The sequence below is a fragment of the Oryza sativa genome, chromosome 8, assembly GCF_034140825.1.
Source record: "Oryza sativa Japonica Group chromosome 8, ASM3414082v1".
In the NCBI taxonomy this organism is placed as follows: domain Eukaryota; kingdom Viridiplantae; phylum Streptophyta; class Magnoliopsida; order Poales; family Poaceae; genus Oryza; species Oryza sativa.
Genome location: NC_089042.1, coordinates 17,855,784 through 17,879,285, shown reverse-complemented (window position 1 = coordinate 17,879,285; position 23,502 = coordinate 17,855,784). Strand labels below are relative to the sequence as shown.

At 41.0% G+C, this 23,502-nt stretch overlaps 4 protein-coding genes and 1 pseudogene across 5 annotated transcripts; 3 read left to right on the top strand and 2 right to left on the bottom strand.

Annotated features, from left to right (window-relative positions):
- The first annotated feature begins 2,352 nt into the window (after window positions 1–2,352).
- Window positions 2,353–5,356, top strand: LOC107281999 (uncharacterized). The gene is made up of 8 exons (XM_066303333.1): window positions 2,353–2,570; window positions 2,669–2,759; window positions 2,851–3,708; window positions 3,794–4,002; window positions 4,108–4,402; window positions 4,479–4,577; window positions 4,649–5,022; window positions 5,110–5,356. Exons 3-8 carry the CDS (start codon window positions 3,598–3,600, stop codon window positions 5,153–5,155), a joined length of 1,134 nt encoding a protein of 377 aa, XP_066159430.1. The 5' UTR covers window positions 2,353–2,570; window positions 2,669–2,759; window positions 2,851–3,597; the 3' UTR covers window positions 5,156–5,356.
- Window positions 5,357–6,226: 870 nt separating this feature from the next.
- Window positions 6,227–6,870, top strand: LOC112939861 (uncharacterized; annotated as a pseudogene).
- Window positions 6,871–8,951: 2,081 nt separating this feature from the next.
- LOC4345430 (uncharacterized) lies at window positions 8,952–13,659 on the top strand. Its single transcript, XM_026019912.2, has 9 exons — window positions 8,952–9,272; window positions 9,408–9,492; window positions 10,661–10,769; window positions 10,862–10,950; window positions 11,021–11,085; window positions 11,177–11,255; window positions 11,474–12,347; window positions 12,547–13,174; window positions 13,376–13,659. The coding sequence occupies exons 1-7, from the start codon at window positions 9,007–9,009 to the stop codon at window positions 11,639–11,641; spliced, it is 861 nt and encodes a 286-aa protein (XP_025875697.1). The 5' UTR covers window positions 8,952–9,006; the 3' UTR covers window positions 11,642–12,347; window positions 12,547–13,174; window positions 13,376–13,659.
- Window positions 11,872–13,155, bottom strand: LOC4345431 (uncharacterized). Its single transcript, XM_015792627.3, has 3 exons — window positions 12,979–13,155; window positions 12,606–12,850; window positions 11,872–12,326 (listed from the first exon to the last, which is right to left on the bottom strand). Exons 1-3 carry the CDS (start codon window positions 13,153–13,155, stop codon window positions 11,960–11,962), a joined length of 789 nt encoding a protein of 262 aa, XP_015648113.1. The 3' UTR covers window positions 11,872–11,959.
- Window positions 13,660–18,713: 5,054 nt separating the features above from the next.
- On the bottom strand, window positions 18,714–23,143 carry LOC9268556 (uncharacterized). Of its 2 annotated transcripts, none has more exons than XM_015793908.3 (5): window positions 22,895–23,143; window positions 21,489–21,600; window positions 20,654–20,840; window positions 20,170–20,202; window positions 18,714–19,067 (listed from the first exon to the last, which is right to left on the bottom strand). In XM_015793908.3, the coding sequence occupies exons 1-5, from the start codon at window positions 23,116–23,118 to the stop codon at window positions 19,012–19,014; spliced, it is 612 nt and encodes a 203-aa protein (XP_015649394.1). In that variant the 5' UTR covers window positions 23,119–23,143; the 3' UTR covers window positions 18,714–19,011. The 2 variants fall into 2 exon arrangements, with proteins under 2 accessions (XP_015649394.1, XP_066159412.1); XM_066303315.1 differs by having other exon boundaries at window positions 18,931–19,067; window positions 20,076–20,202.
- Window positions 23,144–23,502: the final 359 nt, after the last annotated feature.

Sequence of the window (23,502 nt, the reverse complement as noted above, 5' to 3'; positions counted from 1 at the left end):
AGTTTAGATCTCTAGAGGTGTTTGCATCAAAGTTAGTTCGTACCGTAGAAAATTTGGATCTAAACAAATCTCCTTCTTATCATTACGTTGAGAAGAATTTTGTGACATATTATTCTCGTCGTGGAGGGGGTGCAAGTAAGAGTGAGTTGGTACGAGAAGACTTGGAGGGGGAAGGAGAGAAGAAGAGACCTTTGCTTGGAAATGATTTATGGGAGGCAGGACCATCAAAGAGACATTGCGGTACTGATGATGTGGATGCAGCGAGGGTGATGAAAAGGGAGTTAGTACAAGAGGGGCTTGATCTAAGTGAACATTTGTTCGGCGAGTGTTCATTGGTCGTCGTACGGAGTCAACCCTGAATACCCGACAGAAGTAGCAGGCCAATATGTGAATCCAGATGATTACTTTGATGTCGAATTGAGTGGTGGTCACGATTCTGTCTCAGTAGAAGTCAATAGAGATGATGTTGACGAGGAGGCAAGTGTTGAGCAATATGATGTTGAATTTGCTGAAGACTCTGATGATGACCGTCCATTCCCTCCACTTACTAATAATGACAAGTTAGCATTAGAGGAATGTCGTGCGTTTGAGAAGGTGTTTGGGAGGAAGCCGGACATTCCTGAGTTTAGGGACCTAACACATGCCCATGGTGCACTACTAGATGGCGGCATCAACCTAGATCAGTTGCCAGAACCATTCCAGGTGGATGGTCTCAGAAAGGGTTTAGAGTTCCCATCCATGGTCGCATTGAAGCTATGGCTCCAGGAGTACGCCATCGTGCACCATCGTCCATACCGTGTTGTCAATTCTGCCGCAAATAGGAGGTACACTGTTAAATGTGAAAACCCACGGTGCAAATGGAAGGTCCATGCAACTAAGAGGTCTAGTGGCACGTGGAGGATATCACGGGTAGGTAAGGAACATAGTTGTGCTACTGCCGAAGGTTCAGGGAGCCACCGGCAACTGACATCAAAGTTCATAGCAAATAGGTTATGCAATACCATAAAACTGCAACCTACACTCTCTGCTTCTGCGTTAGCTTTGTATATATTTGAGGTTTTCCAGTATAGGGTGAAGTATGGCAAGGCTTGGAGGGCACGAGAGGAGGCTATGAAGCTCATTTACGGTGAATGGGGTGAAGCGTATGTCCGTTTGCCCACTTTGCTGCAAGCCATTAAGCAGAGGAATCCCAGTATGGTCTACCACATCGATACTCATCCTGATAGGGTTGTCAACGTTGATGGAGTGACCAAGAAAATTTTTATGCGTGCATTCTGGTGCTTTGGTCCTTCCATTGAGGCTTTTAAGCATTGTAGGCCAGTACTAGCTATAGATGCAACCTTCCTAACTGGGAAATACGGTGGTGCCTTGATGACTGCATTATCAGCTGATGCGGAGGACCAACTTGTACCTTTAGCTTTTGCCTTGGTGGAGAAAGAGAATTCAGGAGACTGGTGCTGGTTTATCGATCTTGTCCGACGGGTTGTGGTTGGGCCGCATAGGGAGGTTTGTATTATCTCAGATCGACATGCTGGTATAATAAATGCCATGATGACTCCTGTTCCAGGATTGCCATCGGTTCACCACCGGTGGTGCATGAGGCACTTCAGTGCTAATTTCCACAAGGCCGGTGCGGACAAGCATCAGACAAAAGAGCTCCTAAGGATATGTCAGATTGACGAGAAGTGGATATTTGAGAAGGATGTTGAGGCACTAAGGCAGCGTATTCCCGAAGGTCCTCGTAAATGGCTTGAAGATGAGTTGTTGGATAAAGATAAGTGGCCTCGTGCATACGATAGAAATGGCCGCCGGTGGGGTTACATGACAACCAACATGGCCGAACAGTTCAATAGCGTGCTAGTTGGTGTTCGTAAGCTTCCAGTGACGGCCATCGTATCATTTACGTTCATGAAGTGCGATGACTACTTTGTGAACAGACATGATGAAGCTTTGAAGCGAGTCCAGTTAGGGCAGCGTTGGTCCACCAAGGTTGACATTAAGATGAAGGTGCAAGAAAGTAAGGCGAACAAACACACTGCAAGGTGTTTCGATAAGCAGAAAAAGACATACGAGGTCACAGAGAGGGGTGGTATAACGCGTGGTGGTGTTAGATTCGGCGCAAGAGCCTTCAAAGTTGAAGGTGATGGGAACTCATGTTCTTGCCAAAGGCCATTGCTCTACCATATGCCTTGCTCACATCTTATACACGTTTATCTGATTCATGCAATTGATAAGGAATCTCCCAACCGAAAGCCGTTGTGAACACATGGGCAAGTCGCTTTGAGCCATACCTCGACCCCACACAGTGGCCATCGTACAATGGTGAAGAATTTGTTGCTGACCCAAATTTGAAGATTAAAACAAGAGGGAAGAGGAGATCGAAACGATTCAAGAACGAAATGGACTCGGGTCTGGGTGGTTCTGGAAGGAAACCACCTTCATGCGTTCAACTTGATGCTGCGCCGGTGCAAAATAGATGCTCGTTGTGTCACCAGGAGGGTCACAAGAAAACTAAGTGTCCTAAGCGTCCAAAAAAGAAGAAGTCCAAAAAAAATTTAAGTGTTAGGGAGGTAAATATTTTGTTTTCCTACTCATGTTCTCGCATTCATTTTCTTTTAATATATGTCACATTGGTAACTAACGGTGAATTTATTACTTTTTCATGTAGGATGGCCGAGGAGGGACAACCGCCGACTTACCCAGCCTTGGAGGCGTACTACGAGGCCCGTCATCGCGGGGCTGCGATCGAGGCGGGGAGGGTATGAATCGGCATTGATTCACTTGTGCATAAGTATCGGTAGCGTGTATTTGACATTATATTAACTAATTGATTTACAATTGCTAATGCAGGTACTTCAACCGCTCCGAGTCAGAGCTCATGCCCCCCCAGTGTTCGACGATAGGTACATCCCGTACCTAAGGGCTGCCGGGTTGCTCGGGGTAGCCTTGGTCGTGAGCAGAGGAATGCCAGTGTTCAACGCTCCTGCGTTGACAGCACTTGTGGACAGATGGAGGCCTGAGACACACAGCTTCCACCTCCCCAGTGGTGAGATGACCATCACTCTACAGGATGTGGCTATGATCTTGGCCCTCCCATTACGGGGGCATGCCGTGACGGGCAGGACAGAGACTCCTGGATGGCATGCACAAGTGCAGCAGCTGTTTGGCATTCCACTGAACATTGAGCAGGGGCAAGGGGGGAAGAAGAAGCAGAATGGAATACCCCTGTCTTGGCTGAGTCAGAACTTCTCACATCTTGACGACGATGCTGAGCCATGGCGTGTTGAGTGTTATGCCCGTGCATACATCTTGCACTTGTTGGGAGGGGTTCTGTTTCCTGATGCTGGGGGTGACATTGCTTCGGCGATATGGATTCCTTTGGTCGCCAACCTTGGTGATCTGGGCCGTTTCAGTTGGGGGTCAGCAGTGTTGGCGTGGACATATAGACAGCTCTGTGAGGCCTGTTGTCGTCAGGCACCATCATCCAACATGAGTGGTTGTGTGCTATTGATTCAGATGTGGATGTGGTTAAGACTACCGGTTTGAAGGCCTAAGTGGAGGCAAAGCTTCACTCCTTGGCCCTACAATGAGCCAGACATGGAGAAGACAGTGGCCTACCTTTTTGAGAGTACTGCCACTGCACATGCTCACCGGGATGTGGCATACAAGTATTATGTCAATGAGATGGACTGCTTGCAGCCTCAACATGTAAGTACTTCCAATATCACTTCTAGTTAGACATTTACTTCTTTAATTGAGATACTAACCAACGACATCTCTTCAACTTTTGCAGATTGAGTGGTTACCATACCACACAAATGAGGCTTCAAGCCTGACCCTGAACTCGATGTGCAATCGAGACTCTGACTATTTCATGTACCAGTGCCCATTGATTTGTTTCTGGGCAGTTGAGTACCACCTTCCGCACCGTGTCATGCGACAGTTCGGGAAGAAACAAGATTGGCCGGTTGAGGACATCTCAACTGGAGTTGAATTACACAAGTAAATATTTCTTATCTTTGTTTGCTTTCATTGTCAATGTTCAATTTTGTACCATTTAACCCTTGTCGATGCTCACTACTGTTTCATCACCTTCTACTTGTCTAGGTATGACAGGGTGAGAACAAAGAAGGTGAAAGACTGGGGGCTAGAGCATAATAGATACATTGATGAATGGAGAACAGCCGGAAGGAACGATAGGTACATCGAGACTATACACCAAAATCATCTTTTCTCAGAGTACCTTCGTTGGCTGCATAGGACATATAGACTGTTCCTCCGCCCTACTTGGACGGAAGCCGACATAGAGGATGACCGCGACTCCGATGAGGGGCGGAATCCCTATGATGTCCGGACTACAGTTGGATATCAAATGGAGCACGCCCCACTTAGAGACAGAGTCGTAAGTTTTCTTGCATTTGTCAAAGTTACTTCCATTTGCACCCTAGACCCTAACATATATCTTTTCACGCTTTCAGTCGAGAGAGCTCCTCAGGAGTGTGAATGAAATGGGGCATGCCCTCCAAGCTCCGAGGGGTGGTGAGGACACGGAGAACACGCTCCGCAATGTTTTAGAGGTAAAATTTATTTAGCACTTTGCATTACTTGAGTTATGCCTAACAAACTTCTTTTTTTTTTTGAAATGCAGAAAGTTCGTCAAAGGTGCCGGAAACTTGCAGCAAGATTAGGTTGCAGGTCGGTTGGATTGGACGACGTGTACCAACCGGGGAGACTACCACCACCACTACCTCAATCCGCGCGTCCAAGTACTGCTCGACACTCCATCAGGATAGAAGAGCGTGAAGGAGTTGGTGGCTCGTCGTCGTCACGCATTAAGCAAGGGAGGGGAAAGGGGAAGGCGCCGGCTCCACCTAGCGACGACGATGACGATGAGGACGAGGAGGATGAGGACTACGTCGCACCAGACGCCGAGGAGATAGACATGTCACAGCTTCCCGACGCGCCTCAGGGGACGCAACCCACGCAATACAACTTGCGATCCACTCGGGCAGCGAAAAAGAGGTAAAATGAGCTTACCATTCTCAAATGTTATTTGATTTCCCTTATTTTGTTTTTAAAATGTTTTAAACATTGGATTTTCAAATGTAGGTACACTCCGGGCTCGCAAGCAATTCGGCGCCAACGGAAGAAGTAATTTGTATGAAGTTAATCTATTGGTTGGTAGTATGACATATGTGGTGTACTATGTGATATAAAATGTGATGGACTATGTGAGGACTATGTGATGGACTTTTGACATTGTTTCATGTGTGGAATATAGGATGGACTTTTTGCATTGTTTGATGTGTGGGATATGTGATGGACTTTTGGCATTGTTTGATGTGTGGAATATGTGATGGACTATGTGAGGACTATGTGATGGACTTTTGGCATTGTGATTTGTGCAATTGGAACCTGTTTTAGTCTGTACGAATCTGTGAATTGTGATTTGAATTGCGAACTGTGAATTGGTACATTTGTGCAATATGGATCTTCAATTTGCAGGGAGGCAGAGGGCGGCGCCAACCACCCTGGCGCCGAGGTTGGGAAGGGCGGCGCCAGCCAGTGCCGCGAGGCAGAAGGGTTTCGGGCTGGGGGAGGGCGGCGCCAGCTACCCTGGCGCCGTGGTCCATGAGGGCGGCGCCAGCCGAGGCCCGGAGGCAGAAGGGCTTCGATGGGGGGAGGAGGGGGGCGCCAGCCACCCTGGCGCCGCGGTCGGGGGGGGGGGGCGCCAGCCGTTGCTTGGAGGCAGAACAGACTTGGCGAAAATTTTGGGGGGGGAGAAAGTTGGTGGGGCCCGCAGAGGAGGGGCGCGCCAGCCATGCTGGCGCCGTGATATGAGGGGCGGCGCCACTTTGGCTGGCGCCCCCTTCGGCCTAGTCAGCACCTCCACGACAGCCCTATTGCCACGGTAGCACGGGCACGGCGCCAGTGTGGCTGGCGCCGCCATGTTGGGGTACGGCGCCAGCCACTCTGACGTCCCAAAAAGGACCATTTCCGGTTTAAGTTTTCCCAGGGGTCTATTTGTAAAATAAGTTTTCAAAAAGGACCAAAATGTAAAAATTTCAGACTCCAGGTCACCACTGCAGGCCGTGGATCCAGCACTTCGACAGAAGAAGCATCCGATTAAATCCGATATACTAGACGTCAATATGTGCTATTGACTGTAGTGTGACTCCACAACCTGTTCGGCCGAGTCCATTTCTGCGTCCATTCCTGAATCCTGATCCCTCCACCATCACCTGCAGCCGCAAGTCTTCAGGATGATATGCAAAAATAAGTTTTGAACAAGAGCTTGCTTAGCCAAAAAGAGCATGGAAAACTGTGATGCTGCGAGAAAGAAGCATCCAAAGCAGATGACTACCAACAAAGCTCACGAGCCACTTCCAGAGGGCATCAAAGTTGCTACCAACATCAAGAAAGCTCAGGAAAATGCTACATCTTCACGCCGTCCTGTTGCCCCTGTTGTGAAAGCAAACCATGCTTCCATTCAAGGACAGTTTCATGAGAATATTGAGAAAGCAGGAAATTCTTTTGGAAACATTTATAAAGGAAGAGCTGCCAGTTATTTCGTCCCAAGTTACGAATAGGATAATACGAGCACGACTTCTCGAGAGACGGATTGCTGGATTTGGTGGGCTGAAGAATTGGCTTTTCAATTGTGGTGGTTTGTTGACATATTGGACAGTGAAAAGCTGGGGATGCATCAGATAGTTTCCCTTACAATGAACCAGCTAAAAGATATGGGTCTTGATGCTGTAGGTCCACGGAGGAAATTGATCCATGGCATTGAGAGTGTTTCCCAGCCCAACGAGTTTGAGATGTTTTCTTGATCTCAAGTGTCTAATCAGTTGATTATACACCACTGCTACTATACTCCATCCGTCCAAAAAAAGACAAACCCTGGGTTTCCGTGTTTAACGTTTGACTGTTCGTCTTATATAAAATCTTTTTATAATTAGTATTTTCATTGTTGTTAGATAATAAAATATGATTAATACTTTATGTGTGACTTATCTTTTTAATTTTTTTCATATTTTTTTTAAATAAGACGGACGGTCAAACGTTGGACACGGAAACCCTGGGTTTGTCTTTTTTTTTTTTGGGACGGATGGAGTATTTGAGAGGAATGCCTACAGTAGTCAGAGATCAGGATCTATTTTGACCTGAAAATGACACCAGTTCTGGAGGTTTTGGAAGTAGAAAATTAGAAGCAACAGACAGTTCGACCTGAATTAGAAAATGCTTATGAGTGATCCCTTTTCTCATCTGAGATGTTCCCTTGTACAAATATTTTGCATAAGAGTTATTTCTTTTTGTAAGATATGATACCGTCTAACATTGCATACATGGAGTGAGAGCGACAGTTGACAGGCTTTCTTTCTATCTTGATGCTGGGTTGGGCCTCCCCAAATTTGTATATGCTGGTGGGGTACGTAGTTCCCAAGTTGCAAAACTGTGGTAGCTCATGTTTCTATTTGGATTTTTTAAGTTTGTGTATAGTGGTTTTATTTCTAAATGAAATAATGGGTAAAATGTTGAACCGCGATACCATGACTTGTTCTCCTATTCTACTTGTATCAATAGATTTTGAGGATGCCTCTTGCTTCTGTTCAAGAAGGTTTAAGTGTTCTCTCTGTCCAAGTCAATCCCAACCTGTCTAACCTTTTAAGCTCTCTTGGACAATCTGGATCAGGTGCAACTTTTCAAGTGTCCTAAACAGGATTACTTTTAGATCAAATCTTGATTTTTTGCCTAAATGAATCATCACGGGCTGTTAGGCATCCATTTGCTTCAGTGATACACTTATGACAGGATTTTTTCTTCACCATTTTAATGCCAAACAAAAGTTATAATAGCTGAAGTTTTTGACAAGTTATAAAAGTTATGACGATCTTAGGCAAGTTGAGTATATCAACCAAACAGGTCATGTGCAGTGTTATTTTAAAGTAGAACACATTTGGGCATTGTTGGTCAAGAAGAGGAGCTAAGAAGTAAGGAGAGGCGAACCCTAAAATTACCAGAGCCGGATCGTATCCAACGATATATTTAGAGATATTGAAATTGATTGAGAGGGAACCAACAGATAGAAAAAGCGAGGATTAGTGGTCGAAAATGCACAAAGTACCATGTACATTACATAAACTATGGTTATAAAGTTTCATAAAACCCCACCATTATACATTTTAAATACACATTTAGTAAATGTCACTTGCTTCAATTTTTGAAATATAGAGTATATATGAAACTTGCAATTGCCAATTTCTTTATTATATTGTTGGTTTAACTCTCCACTGCTTTAAAAAGTATTGTTTTAGATATTCTGAAATTAGTTGATATTTGTTAAGAGTGGGGTTTTAAGAAATATTTAGACTATAAAATGTGTGATTATATGTCACAAGACATACTTAACGTTGGCTATAAGATGTTGGTTTTTATTATTTTAATTAAAATTTAAACAATTGCGGCCCCATCATTTGGCTTTTTCCCTAATAAGCTAAAACGGCTTATTAGGGAATAAAAATAAATTTGTAGGTAAAACTTTTATATATGTGTTCTAGGTAACTTAAAAGCTAATGCTGAAAAAAAATTAGATTGAAAATATCTCAAAATTAAGTTTGAAAATTTAAAATTTGTTTCTTTTTTGTTGATTAGGCCATCCGAGCCTTCAATGAATCTTGGTAAAGGTAAAAATGTTTGATAAGAGAATATTACTTTCTCCGTTTTATAATATAAGACTTTCTAACATTGTCCACATTCATTTAGATGTTAATAAATCTATACATATGTATGTGTTTATATTCACTAACATCTATATGTATGTGGGCAATGCTAGAGTCTTGCATTGTGAAACGGAGGGAGTATAGCTTTATATAAGTGCATAAGGTGGAAGCAAAATATTTCCTTCAGGATTACAGTATAAAATCAAGACAAAAATCAAATGAACCCTCGTTGAGAGCAGAAAACCCCAAATCCCGCGGTTCCCCCGCGCCGCAAAAATCATCCATGGCTTCTCCGCCGCCACCGGCGGCCGCCGCCGCCGCGAGCCCGAAGCGGAAACCCAAGCCCAAGCCGAAGGCAGCCGGCGCCTCCACCCTAAACCCTAACTGGGCGCAGCTCCAGTCCAAGCTCCCCCGCCCCGTCGCCGCCACCACCCTCGGCAAGCGCAAGCACCGCCCCGACCACCCTTCTCCGGCCCCCGCGCCCACCGAGCCCGCCGCGGAGGAGGAGGCGGCGGAGGTCAAGCTCGTGCCCACCTCCGACGACACCAGGTGAGCCATCAGAGCAAACGCCGCGCGAGGAGGCATCTTCTTGTCTTTGTATTGTGCTGCCGCTTTTGAGATGCTTTGGGTTTTGATTTTGATTGCTGTGGGGATGGCCGGATGGATGGGGAATGGTTTTGGCAGCTTGACGAAGGCGGTCGCTGTGGATTGCGAGATGGTCGGGGTCGGCGCAGGCGGCAGCAAGAGCGCCCTCGGCAGAGTCACCTTGGTAATAAGCACCGTCCTCCCAAATCTCAATTCCATACATCCTTTTGTATTCTGTGCGCACAGCAATGATGAATGAGCTAAATATCATAGTATATATTAATCAGCTCAGTATAGTTCGGGAGTCAAGGATATGCGCGAGCATTAGTTTCGGAGTTTGTTGTTACGATTTGATGAAAATGGTGAGGAGGCGACATAAGCTGTTTAATCTTGAAAGAAGGTAGTATCGTGATTTGTGTTTTGCTGGCAATGAGATTGCAACTGTTTTGAGTACAGAGTTTGATTTGGATTATATTCTAGTTGGACTATTCACAATAGGAGGATGGGTAATGACAAAATGTTGGGCTTAGCTAGTATGTATTGGTATTAACTTTGGAACTCAGATGGATCATTTACTTGATTGGAATTTATGGCCTTATTTGGTTGCAAGGAATATATAGTAAGAAACATGAATTTCTCACCAGTAGCCAGTTCAATTTTTATTTTCACTAAGTAGTGACTAGTTTGTTTGGCAATATTGTCACCTAGTCTTTGTGCTGTGCTATGGAAATGGTTCCCATGCATTGGCTGAGATTTTAAGGGTTATGCTTGAAATTCATGATTTGTAATATTACAGTCAAATGGGCATGGCATGATTAATTGTACCATATAAGTATTCTGCTGATTTGTGTACCCATTTTCGTTATCTTTATCAAAGAACAAAGAAGCTGGAGTTAAACTATGAGACCCACTATTAAACTGTAATACCAGCTATGTGGTAATGCTAACAATGCGTCGAGGAGAGGTTATGTTTGTATCATTTTATTATGCACTCTACTCTCTAGGAAGGAAGGAAGCAACTAAGGAAGTCCCATACTCTTATTTTCTTTTACTGATGGGGAGCAATGGGCATGATGTAGTTCTTGAGAAGGAACAAAAACCAATGTATAGTTACTTCCTGCTTTGCTTTCGTAATTTGAATGTACATATATGTTATTTCTTAGTATGTTGAGTGTTGGATTGATTTCACTGGTTGAAGCATCAAAGGATTTCATGGAATCTGTAAATTGCTGTGGACTTAAGGTTGATTTAGAAAGCTGAAGAGAATTCTAGCCTCTTTATGAAGAAGTTTAGTTATAATAAATACCCTTCTTTTGAATATCACCCATTAATCTTATTGTGCTTTTTACTAGGTTAACTCTTGGGGTAACGTTGTATATGATGAATATACAAGACCGGTAGAGCGGATTGTTGACTACCGTACCCATATTAGTGGGATTAGACCGAAGCACATGAATAAAGGTAAACATCACTAAACTGGCACTGCATGATTTTATTTCTTTAGAGGATGGCAACCTATATGGGTTATGCAACAATGTTGTACAACACTGCAGCCAAAGATTTCTGGGTTGTTCAGAAAGATGTAGCTGAGCTGATCAAAGGAAGAATTCTTGTTGGGCATGCCTTGCACCATGATCTTAAGGTTGTCAATGACCATAATTTAATTATTTATGCACTTTGTGTTCTTGTGTAACACGGTAAACATTTTCCAGGTTTTGCTACTAGGCCACCCAAAGAAGGACATAAGGGATACCTCAGAATATGAGGTTTTTCGAAGGTTAGATGATCTTGACATATATATTTTCTATATTATGTGCTCTTGTTAAGATTGCTCAACATTGTATTGACATGTGCTCCTGTTATATTAGGGAAGGGAAGAGGAGATCACTGAAAGATCTTACTGCTCAAGTACTTGGTGCTAAAATACAACAGAAAGAGCATTGCCCAGTAAGTTATACATAATATTTTTCTCTTTATGCAATGTAGATTTGTTTATTCATTTTAAAATGTACTTCTGATTACTCTTGAATTACTGCTAGTAATCTTTCACATGGTTAATCACTTGTACAGCGAAAACTTGTAATCATTTGACTAAACTTTCTTGTCAATATCATTTATGCTTGTACTAAATACTAATTTTCGTGGCCATTTTGATACTCTTATAGATTGAGGATGCTCGTGCAGCAATGTTCATTTACAACAAGCATAAGAAAGTATGGGAGAAGAATATGAAAGAACAATTCAGATTTAGAAAGAAGCTCAAGAAGCGAGGCAAGAAGAAATCTGCTGAAGGCAGTGGGAATGATCCTAATGTTCCCACGGTTCTTCTATAGAGGATGGATTTAGGAAGCTAGTGTGATGCATTGCCCTACCTGACATGAATTTGAAGATGCCAAAGGCTATTTGTGTGAGATTCTCATGGAACTTAAATGAGGCAGTATGCTGACCCAAGATGTGGTGCAGCTCAATCATGATGAACATCAACACATTTCTCGATGACAGTGTCACGATTCCATGGATTTATCACATTTCATGTAGTAGCATTTGTTTTAGGGAAGCAATATTTCTGATGAAAATTTTGTACCTGAATCTCATATTCTCATGTAATGTTACTCCATACAAACCTCCAAGCTTTGCAGCAAACATATCTATTAATTTATTGAAAAAGTTACAGGAGACAAGACCGGGTTACTGAGAATCGGATTCTGAGGGCTGGGGTGCCTTGTAACCACTGTAGATGCCAGAGCTCTCTGATCATGCCGTTTTCTAATTGTGAACTGATGGTTGTGCAATGGCAGGGAATTGCTGTCCAGCAGGTGCAGGATGAACACCATCAACACCGAGCAGGTGAACATTGGTATTGGCCCGAAGATCCACATCAGCAGCGTTGTCGCGAAGTAGAGTGCACGGAGCCCCATTGACCAGAAGTTGCCTCCTCGGATCACAGCATGCTGGATGTAGCTTGCCGGGACATCAGAATCCAGCGTGGTTATTAGGAAGCTGGCTTGGACATAGTACCTGCATCTCCAGAGGAAACAGGTCTGAAAATTTCTGATTTTGATGCCATGTTATGTTACCTCAGCAGGGTTGGAATACCGGTAGTATCTCCAGAATTAGTGGCTCCAAAAATTCAACTTTAAAGATTCAAATGCAAAAGGTTGTATTTTTTTACTGGTAACCACTAGAAATTTTTCTAAATTCAAGTTTCAAAATTTAAATTTGAATATCCTTCTTTCAGGTATTTACAGAGGCTGGTTTCAGAGGTGAGCAGCAGCTGAAGCCTGAAGGGAAGCTAACCTTGCAGAGTGGATGAAGCAAGTGAAGGAGACGAGGAAGCAGACGAGAAGGGAGATGTACTTCACGGTGGCCGTCGCCTGGGTGCGGTCGCCGTAGACGAGCTCCGTCATGAAAACCTTGGAGGTGCTGCTCACCCAGGCCCCGATGAGCGAGCCCAGCGCGATGCACAGCGACGCCAGGTTCGTCGACGCCGAGATGTTGCTGGAGATGACGCTCAGTGCCAGCCCCGTCTCGTCCGGGCTCGCCTGCAACGACAGCAACACGGTAAATCACCAACCTCCCATCACCACGGCCACACTTGGATTCAGCTGTTCAGTTGTCACAGAAAATTCAGTTGCTCCATGTCGCCGGCGGCCGGCGGTGGGTGGTTTACCTGCACCATGCGGCGGACCCATGCCAGCTTGTTGTGGTTCTCGTAGCCGATGACGGTGGCGGCGGGGCGGCGGAGAATCCGGTAGAGGAGGATGAGGTGGTAGCCGAACATGATCACCAGACCACATGGCACAAGCACCAGGTCCAGGGAGCTCTTCTGCATCATCATCACCACCATCTTCTCTTGCCCTCCTCCGGTTAGACCTGTGTTCTTCTTCCCTTCTTTCTTATTATCAATCACCTACCTCTCTCTGTCTCTCTGGCTCTGCATTATTCTCTCTCTAAGCTCACATAGCCATGATGCTATTATCTTATTTGTGTTCTTGAGAATGTGATCTGATCGTGGCGCATGCATGATTGCGTTTTAATCCGGGTTTATTTGTGTGTGGGTGTGCTAGTGGCAGAGTGGTGGAGCTGGGTTGCTTATGGATTAATGGATAGGATCAGTACGTGGTACCAACGGTACATTCTGGCTTGGCTTGTCGCTTGGGATCAAAGACTTGGGAGGAGGGTCAGGCAAGCAAAATTCATGGAGCTTGCTTCCAAGAAATCCAGGCAATTGTTGCTTCCCGGGTTACTGTATCTCCTAACCTTCCAAGATCCGAAACCCAACTTGCATAAAGCTACATGTCAAAATCAATAATTTATGATTTAAATATAATATAAATAAATTTCTATGGTAGTGGTTGTATACATGTCCCTACTCTGAATAAATCGAGTAAAATTATCCATGTATATATAAAAGCTGCAACTGAGCTTATGGTGCAGCTGCCTGCTAACGGGTACGGGTAATGGAGTTGCAAGCCCGTTACGCCAACTCCTGTGTCTCCGCGTGGAGAATTGCGTTTGCTTGCACTCAATAACCATGGGCCTTCGCTTGAGTACTTGTGGTACATCTCTTAGATTGACAAAATCTCGTGTCGATTCACATCCAAAAACAGGACGATACGGTGATTCGTGGTCACATTCAGAATTCAGGCTTGGCTGATTTGGCTTCCTCTGTTTGCTAGCCTGATTGATCCCAACTGGCTTATATATATTCGAGCTCTCTACATCCGACTAACGATGTTTTGGACAATCCCGTAATGAGATAGATTATAGATTTAGCAGATAATACAACCACTTAAATGTTTAACCTCTCAAGTTTACAACATCAAAGTAGAATATTGAGAAAATTGAAACTGGTCAAGGCTCGAGGAAAAAACCCCCCTACAGGTTTGCAATCATCACATGAATATCAAACAATGCCTTCAAAGGTACTACCACTTTTAGCATTCAGTTAGTACACATATTTGCACTGCTAACAAAATATTCCAGAATGGCAACCTAACATTCCTCCTGGTATAGAAATAAACAAGGTTTCTCCCACGTGAGTTGTAAAAATGTATATTTGTGAGAGTTCGGTATTCTAAGGCAGAAGTAATTTAACTAATGTGCTGAGTTGTACTTCCATTATCTTAATATCCGATAGCTTGTTCTTATATGATAAAATAAATAATTACTTCTGACCAAGACAAACACCAGCCCCTCCTGCCCCGCCGTTCATCCTGTTGCATTCCCTCGAACCATGGATGACAATTTTACCCGTAAGTCTGGTACCCCACTCGATGGGCATGAGTATGGGTTAGATTTAGTGTACATAGTATGCCCGATCTTAACCTGAGTTTTAGCGGGCAGCTAGGTAAATGTTTTATTCTATGCCCATAGGTAACCCATGGGTACCAAAATATACATATTCATATGTGATTTTTGGATGATTGTGTGTCAACACTAACTAAAATATGAACGTTTAAGTGTAACAAAATCATAGGCTACTAATGGCTTACTCATTTATTTTCTTATTTGGTAATAAAATAATTTGTAGTTGTGGAATTATGTATTTTGTTGTGCAATTAATACTTTATGAATTGATGTAAGTTATACTATTGATTGTTAGTGGTTTTATACTTAGGCCTTGTTCTTTTTCTCAACTCCAAACTTCAACTTTCTCATTTTCCATTAACACGTTTTCAAACTGTTAAAATGATGTATTTTTGACGAAAAGTTTCTATTTAGAAGTTGTTTAAAAAATAAATAAATCATTTTTTCAAATTTATAATAGTTAATACTTAATTAATCATGTGCTAATGAGTTTTCTTGTTTTGCGTGTGCAGAAAATATTCCTCAAACTGGATGCACCGAACAGGTCTACTAATCCGTCCAAAAAAAAAGACTACTACTCCATTAAAAAAAAAAACAAATCCTAGCTACAAATCTGAACACACATATGTTCAGGTTCCTAGGTAGGAATTGGTGTTTTTAGACGGAGGAGATAACTAGCTAACAATAGATGTCTAATTGTGATGGTCTATACCTATCAATAGATATATTATACAGTTTTATTAAAAAAAACATGGTAATTAGTGGATACCCAGTACTTGATGGGCATGGACATGGGTTATCTTTTACGCCAGATTTAACTATTAGGTATGGGTGTACGAGGAGTTTAAGATCTTGGATTGGACATGTTCTTACTTCTCCTGAAGCTGATCCACCCATTTCCACCTCTACCTCAAACAGGGGTCTCCTGCAATGGACACGGTGACCCATGATATCGACAACCTAGAACGGAAGCTTATGCTAGTGTGCTACGCATGCAAAGAGGAATCATGGATTGGCAGCCAAAGAACAAGAATTTCACCAAAAGAGACACATCGGAGCTGCTGAATAGCCAGCATGGGCTGCATAAGACATGGGTCAAGTTGCCCAACTTTGATGCAGGAAACATTAAACTTTCTACAAAATTTCTTATCTAAGGGTAGATCCTGTTTAAATTGTTCGAGGGGGTGAACTCTCGGGGTGTAACGGGGTATGTAGTGGTGTATGTGTGCACGTCTTCTATATAACCGGGGAAAAATATCCTGAAAGTAGGGATGAAAACGACTCGGAAACGAACGGAAAACCACTTCTACCTTTTCCTTTTTCATACCTTTTGGAATCGAAATCGAAATCAGAAATCCTAGATACGGAAACATAATCGATATATGAAAACAGAGTGAATTCAGTGGCGGACCCAGCCTAAAATTATAGCTATGGTGGAGTAAAACACAAACTTTTGGATTTTCGTGGCACGCTTTTCAAACTGCTAAACGGTGTGTTTCGTACGAAAACTTTCTATATAAAAGTTGTTCTAAAATATCAGATTAATCCATTTTTTAAGTTTGTAAAAAATAAAACTCAATTAATCACACGTTATTACCATATTGTTTTGCGTGAAACACTTAATCTTCATCTTCAGGAGATTCAAACACCACCTTAGTATACTTTAAATTCAAAATAAAGAATCTATAAGGCAGGGGAAAGTGTTTTCTAATTGTAGATTAGATTTTTTCCAAGCCCAATCGTAAAACAATACTAAAAATATCTAAAAAAGTATCAAATTCTAAGACTTGGAAACAAACTTCAAATTATAATCTGTAGCTGAACCACGTGGGCTCAAGATCTTAATTACTAAAAGAAAAACAAACTTCCTAAAGGACGAAGGACCATTGACTCCGTGAGGTACGCAAGCTCCGTCAGGACGTGGAGCGCTCCTCCTCGTGGTCGAGCTAGCGTCGTCTTTGCCTCACCAACAGGGGGGCTGCTAGCTGGCGCGTGCGCGCCAGAAGCGAGCATCTCTCTAACTAATCTATAGTAGTATTAGTTAACACCCACTTAACTACTAATGACGAGTAATTAGAAAAAGATTGTCAAGATTTTTTATTTTTTTGGGAGATTTTTTTCAAGTCAGATTTGAAAACTTTTGATTTAAGATTTAAATTTTAAAGTCAAAATTTGAAAACTTTCTACTCGGATTTGAAAACTTTCAACCCGAGATTTTGAAAACTTTCAGCTCAGATTCGAAAACTTTCAACTTGAGATTCGAAAACTTTCAAGTCCAGATTTAAAAAATTTGAAAACTTTCAACTTGAGATTCGAAAACTTTCAACTCAGATTCGAAAACTTTCAAGTCCAGATTTGAAAATTTTGAAAATTTTCAACTTGAGATTTGAAAATTTTCAACTCGAGATTCGAAAACTTTTAAGTCCATATTTGAAATATATGAAAACTTTCAACTGAGATTTGAAAATTTTCAACTCGAGATTTAAAAACTTTCAAGCCCAAAATTTAAAAATTTAAAGTTAAGATTTAAAAATAACTAGTAAACTAAAACTAATCACTAGTAAAAAACTAATCTAAACTAATTACGTGGAACAGCGAAAAAGAAAAAAAAAGAAAGAAGCAGCGAAAAAGCCGTACCAGCGAAAAAGAAAAAATAGAGAGAAAGGACCAGCGAAGAAAAGGAGAGCGCGTGCGCGTGGGCTGCGTGGGCCGGAAACGCGCGTTGGCGGCGCGCGCTAACTAGCTTTTCCGCACCAACAGATGTCACTCAGCCATGGCAAGTCGGCAGCTCAACGGCGATGTAGAAGACAGAGGTATATGGGGTATTGGTGCCACGGGACAGCTATGGCGGCCGCCACAGCATGCCACAAGGGAGGGTCCACCCCTGAGTGAATATGGTAACATATATTTATCGGAATATGAAAAAACTCTAATTGAGCTTGTCAAATCAATAAAGAGATGTAGCTCGTTATTTTTTTAAAATAATAAATTGATATTTCTATTTTTTATCAATTAATAATAATACAAACAGTTGCACATTTCACTTTTAAAGAGAACTACAATAAGTAAGAACTATATTCATCTATGACAGTAAGTAGTATGGCATGGTTTAATAAAAAAAAAAGTACTTCCTCCGTTTCACATTAACATTAATATGAATGTGGAAAATGCTAAAATGACTTACATTGTGAAACGGAGGGAGTAATTGGGTAAACGAAAAACATATCTAAAGCATCATACTAGAAAAAAAATACATGCATTCAAATAACAACGTCAATACTCAGTACAAACGTGAACATCTAGAGTAGAGAAGGTTGAAGCTAATTAGCTGTATATGAAGAGTAATTCATTTATGATCCCGAGGAAAAAATTTTTTGGAAAGTTTCCGATCGTTCCAGATTCCGACGGATAGTAGTCTTAACGTATTCGTTTCTGTTTACGAGATAAAAAAATCAGAATTTGTTTCCGTTTCTGAAATTTTAGGAAAAATTTCAACCAACACTTTCTGTTTCCAGAAACATGTCCGGAAACCAGAAACATTCTGAATCATTTTCATCCGTACCTAAAAGGAATGCAAACTAATCATTACTCAACATTAATTAGGAACCCCCAACCAGGATTAGGGCCAATCTCTTTGGAATGGTTAATGGTGGATATACCAATTAAGAGGTATGGTCTCTAATATTTACATATCCAAACGAGATCTTAAATTGTTATCAATATTTATGCCAAGTTGATACTTTAAAGTGTGTGTGAGTGTTTGGCTATGTGCATGTTAGTTATGCAGAGCCTAGGATTGTTCTCAGTACGATACGATAGTATCACCTTGATGTACTTGACAAGCTTCCTTTATATCAAAAAAAAATACCAAGTTGATAATGTAAGCTGTGAACTAGCTAGCACTAACAAACAATTACAAAGAATTAAAAGTTTATACCTTGAATTGTGAAATATGATCATTGTATATGGAACATGTTTGATGCAGCAAGCTAAAAAAAATACAGAATTATGACAGGTTCTGAACACTAAGCAGGCAGGAAATCAAACTGGTGAATTATGAAATGTGAGCAAAATAAGATAAAGGAACGCATGATATGAGGTTCTTAACGATTCACTGGTTTATCCATATAATGGCCAACCACACACAACACAAGTAACTAGGACTCCACAATCAAAAATAACATCCACACTCTGGACGGACACATATAGTCACAACAAAATTTGATCCACTCCAATTAAAACACAAGAAAACTTATTTGGGTCTCAAACGTTTCCAAACAGCAGGCACAGCTTGCAACACTTGGTAGTAGTTTCATTCAGCATTGCATACTATTTGCAGAAGCCCCTCAGCCTTCAGTTCTAATAGAAGTCAATATTGATGGAACCTCCATGGCTAATTTAGACCAATGCCATCAACTGATTGGTCGTGAGTTTGAACGACCAATTCACCTAAAGTTGAAAGGTTCAGAATATTATTAGGAATTCAGGTTTCTAGAAATGATAGCACAAGGATATACAAGACTACACACATATGTGTCATGGTTAAAAGTGGTATATACATTTTTTGAAAAGGCAAAGTTGTATATACATTTTTTGAGAAGGCAAAGTGGTATATATACAATTTTTGAGAAGGCAACGTGGTATATACATTTTTTGAGAAGGCAAAGTGGTATACACATACAATCTAAAATGAATGTTTTATGCTTCCTTGCTATGAAAAAAATCACTATATTAATTTCTAGATAAGATGGCAAATTCATTCGCATAAGTATGGTCACACAAAAATGTGTGATGGTTATGAGAGTAAAATAATGTCTGCAAGAAAGGATCAGTGATACCTATCTATTAGTAGCTGTCAACTCTATGCTTGTGACATTTGAAGCATCAATGAGAGTGATTGTTGCGAATGTTAGGTAACATTTTGTAAATGAAGAACTACCCGTTTGTTGACCCTTGATGCACAATGAGACCAAACTCGGAGTATAGATGCATACATTCTTGAGAAGAGAGCAACCAATCAGATCCAGATTTTATAGTGAACTTGAAGAAATTTGTTGCACCTCCATTAAACACTCTTTTACTACCAGATTTTCTAAAGTTGGGCATGCGTTGTTGAGAGGATCAAATATCGTTTCATTTAGAGCAGCATTAGTCAGCTCTCGAGTTTTAAGATACCAAGAACTGAACTCCACAAGTTTTGGATCCAAGTAGAAAGGTTCCCATCTTTCATACTCGGCAAATTTAACCACTTTAGCGTTGTGCTTGATAGCATGATTGACCCAAGAACTAGCACGGTCAATCGCAAAAGAATCTCTCTTGAATGTATCCATGGGAGCATCAAGATTGTCACGGCTAAGCAATAGTTTGTTAATAGAACTACCAAAAATTTCCCTATCTAGGCAAAACCAATTTATATCAAGCTTGATCAACTGCAAGCAAGTCCTCTTGCTGACCCACCAGTGGGACGGGACACTAGTTCGCACCGCCTCCTTCATCGATAAGAAGGACATTATGTGGTGGATTAGATTGTTAGGGAGTTCGCTGATCCTACCTTTTCCATAGGGATTGGAGGGTTCCTTGTGGCCTGCAGTGTATAAGTGGATACTCTGTTACTTAGTGTAAGTACATGATCTTTGAGAACCACACAAACAACTCGCAACAATTTTACAATTTTTATGTGTGCTGAAGTCTAGCTTCACAGAGATATTGCTATCTTAAATGCACTTTACACAAATGATAAAGAATTTCCCTTGGGTAGCTTTGAGTGTTTTCTTAGAACAGTAAGGAGGTTGAGGCTCACACATCAATCAAGCGTTGCATGAGAATAACAAATATTCATGGTTTTTGCACCAAAATTACCAATGTGTAAAGGACACAAATATGAAAATTGCTTTAACTCAAACAGGGGAATCGGGTTGTGGATTTGCAAATTTTATTGGCATATATTTTTCATGCGTAAAGCATTCCAGAAGATTAGAATCATGTGTAGACTATGGAGAAAATACATCATGTAGGCACCATAAAAAAGAACATACCACTAGATGATGTCCCCTGAACATTTCCTTGTGCATGGATAATTTCGCCATGCTTATTCTTCTCATGGAGCAAGACAACTGAAGGGGTTGAAGCTTGCTTTCGAACATGAAGAAAATTGTTCAACAGCACAGGATATGAATCATCCAAATCGCCTTTTATAAGACCAGTCCTCCATAGATAATCACTCTAAGTAGTGCGAGAAAGAAAAAAATATGAGAACTTTTATTAAAACATAACATCCTATATTGAACCATAACTTTATGAATACCAGAGAAAGCATACAAAGATAGCAAATTAAGAGGGCATGTCCACAATCTGGCAAGCCAAGAATAAGTGCATAATCAATATATGAAAGAATTTATCTAGCGATACACGTATAAGCGAATAAATCAGAAAGTGATGATTCTATCCACAATATTAAAAAGAAGTTAATCGAAAGGGGAACATAAATATTTGGAATTGTGTATAAACGAACACTTTAATTAAATACAACCTCAGTCCTAGTGTCTTCCGCGCTACAATACTGGAATAGTAATTAATTTTTTTTAATTAGATTGACAAAATTTGCATAGAACATATTGCAACCATATGTTCTCAAGTAAGATGGTCATCCTAACTGTATCACACAATTGTTATAGCTCTAAGTAGTTATAGACTTCTTGGCAATAAGTTGTACTCATTCAGGAGCTTTGAGACTTTGCAATAATCAACAGATGAACAAAATTGCTACTATTAAGGTTAACAATATTACGTGCATTAAGATACATAAAAAATAAAATTAATATCTAAGGAAATTATATTGCTTAAAAAACTATTAAGAACAAACCGTCATACAAAGTCAATAGCTATTTTGTAGATTCTCTCCTGTATTCTGGAAGCAACATTTTGAAGATCAATCAATGTTGTTGAAGTAGTTGTTTTCAATTTCATCTGCAGGCTTACCAATCTGCAAAGAGAATGCCGAATATTAATATGAGATACTAAATATTTCACTATGGTACTTCCAACCGAAATAATCCAAAATATGGTTCTAATATAACAAACAATAAGCAGCCAGGCAATTGATGGATTGGGGTAGCATGCCTTTATGCAAGAAATACATGCCTGCTATGTATTCACTATTTGAGAAATGCATCTTTGCTAAAGTAACATGTTTGGAATCGCAGATACATTCTCATAAATACTGAAATATCATTTGTCCAACCAGAAGTGTCATCTTTTAGCAAAGTTGTGTCATCATGCGTGCTAATAGTTTGGAGGAGATCATTGATAACCAATAACACGGAGGAATTATAAATACTACAAACAAAACAAGAAGAATGTGTGAACATGGGACCATCTTCTTCATGAGTTTTACCACCTACATCCAACAAAAAAAAACAACCTAAACCTACAAGTATTATCTACTAACAGATCTTCCCTATTTTTTGGAGTAGCTGCATCATCTCATATATTTTTGGTTGTGTAAGGTGGACTCAGTTACACAACTGCACAATCAACACCATGACTTCTCCAGTTCTTCCCCTGTTCTTCCTCTTCCCTAAGAGTTTTAACACCTAATTTAATAAGCTAGCCCAAAAAATTTGAAAGACATAATATATAGACTATGTGCAGCACTAAAACACTAGTCCATTAAGCTTAGACCCATGCAAGGAGCTGGCCACAAAATTTAGTATTGAATTATCGACATGCAACCTTAGTTCATTTTATTTTGGCGACGAATCATTAACTTGGGTCATTTTCTAAATATGAAACAATTTACCTTTTATATTTGAGTACAATCAAAATATAAAAGGTTTGAATCCAACCAACAAAATTTTGCCAAGAACAATGCTTTTTGGGCGATCTGGGCCTGTGGTAGGGCTAGATCCTTGTCCATTATAGCCAGAGCCGAACCAAACACTAATAGATCCTCGGTTTTTTAAAAGTGAAGTGCGTGGATCTGCTCCAAAAAAAGAGGTAGAAAAGGTGGAGCTACCTTTTTTCAGATCCACAACTCCAGCTCCATGTAAAATTTGGAGCTCTACCAAACAGATCTATCTGTTACTTGGAGCTAGAAAATGTCAGATTGGATCTGACTTCCGGTATGATGAATTAATTAGATCATTAACAAGTATAGCATGGATGATGGTTTCCAATCTTGATAAATCATCATCAATTGAAGACTCTATAATCAATTTCTCATGGGAAAAAAAGTAAGAACATGAGAGAGAGAGAGAGAGATGAGGGGGAGTGCTTACATATCATGTGTTACCCTATCGCGAATATCCTGGCCAAGGCGGGTCCTCCAGTCGACTCCTTCGTCGATAATCCCTAACTCGTCCATGGTGTGCTTCTTTGGTTTTGTTAGGCAGAAGAAGTGCCCAGAGAGGGGAAGAACAATAAGAGGTCGATGATATAGGTAGAATTGAATCTTATAGGCTTTAGTTGTTGGTGGGATCCACAAAAGAAGTAACGCTTCCATGGGAGAAGGTTCTGGCTCACATGACATGACAACATTGCCTAGCTTATAACACGGGAGAGGGGTATGGCCCACATGATGTGACAACATCACCTAGCATATAACACGTGATGTAGCTTCTAGAACCTTGACAAAATCCTATGCAAAAAAGTTTTGTGGCAATTGATGTCCAATATCTATGAGTCAGAAACCGAGACCAAAAATCAAACCAAAAATAACCAAGATCAAACCCAAAATAACCAAGACAAATGAAACCGAACTTCTTTGCATGGGATATTCAGACTACCGATTCTATTCAAGCCTTATTCTAATCCACTCCTCATTCCTCAGCCAGTCCCTTGTGCTCCATCAACTGCCACAGCCAGCACCCCTTCCTCCATTATGGTG

Excerpts from the sequence above, each read along its gene's own strand:
- LOC107281999 (XM_066303333.1), top strand. The coding sequence starts at position 3,598 with ATGGAGAAGACAGTGGCCTACCTTTTTGAGAGTACTGCCACTGCACAT. Across the intron at positions 3,709-3,793 it reads ACTGCTTGCAGCCTCAACAT|ATTGAGTGGTTACCATACCA; the intron begins GTAAGTACTTCC and ends CAACTTTTGCAG. Across the intron at positions 4,403-4,478 it reads CCCCACTTAGAGACAGAGTC|TCGAGAGAGCTCCTCAGGAG; the intron begins GTAAGTTTTCTT and ends TCACGCTTTCAG.
- LOC4345431 (XM_015792627.3), bottom strand. The coding sequence starts at position 13,155 with ATGGTGGTGATGATGATGCAGAAGAGCTCCCTGGACCTGGTGCTTGTG. Across the intron at positions 12,851-12,978 it reads GGGTCCGCCGCATGGTGCAG|GCGAGCCCGGACGAGACGGG; the intron begins GTAAACCACCCA and ends CTGTCGTTGCAG. Across the intron at positions 12,327-12,605 it reads TGCTTCATCCACTCTGCAAG|GTACTATGTCCAAGCCAGCT; the intron begins GTTAGCTTCCCT and ends CTGGAGATGCAG.
- LOC9268556 (XM_066303315.1), bottom strand. The coding sequence starts at position 23,118 with ATGGAAGCGTTACTTCTTTTGTGGATCCCACCAACAACTAAAGCCTAT. Across the intron at positions 21,601-22,894 it reads GATAGGGTAACACATGATAT|ATTGGTAAGCCTGCAGATGA; the intron begins GTAAGCACTCCC and ends TTCTCTTTGCAG. Across the intron at positions 20,841-21,488 it reads ACAAAATAGCTATTGACTTT|AGTGATTATCTATGGAGGAC; the intron begins GTATGACGGTTT and ends CGCACTACTTAG.
- LOC4345430 (XM_026019912.2), top strand. The coding sequence starts at position 9,007 with ATGGCTTCTCCGCCGCCACCGGCGGCCGCCGCCGCCGCGAGCCCGAAG. Across the intron at positions 10,770-10,861 it reads ACCGAAGCACATGAATAAAG|CCAAAGATTTCTGGGTTGTT; the intron begins GTAAACATCACT and ends ACAACACTGCAG. Across the intron at positions 11,256-11,473 it reads AACAGAAAGAGCATTGCCCA|ATTGAGGATGCTCGTGCAGC; the intron begins GTAAGTTATACA and ends ATACTCTTATAG.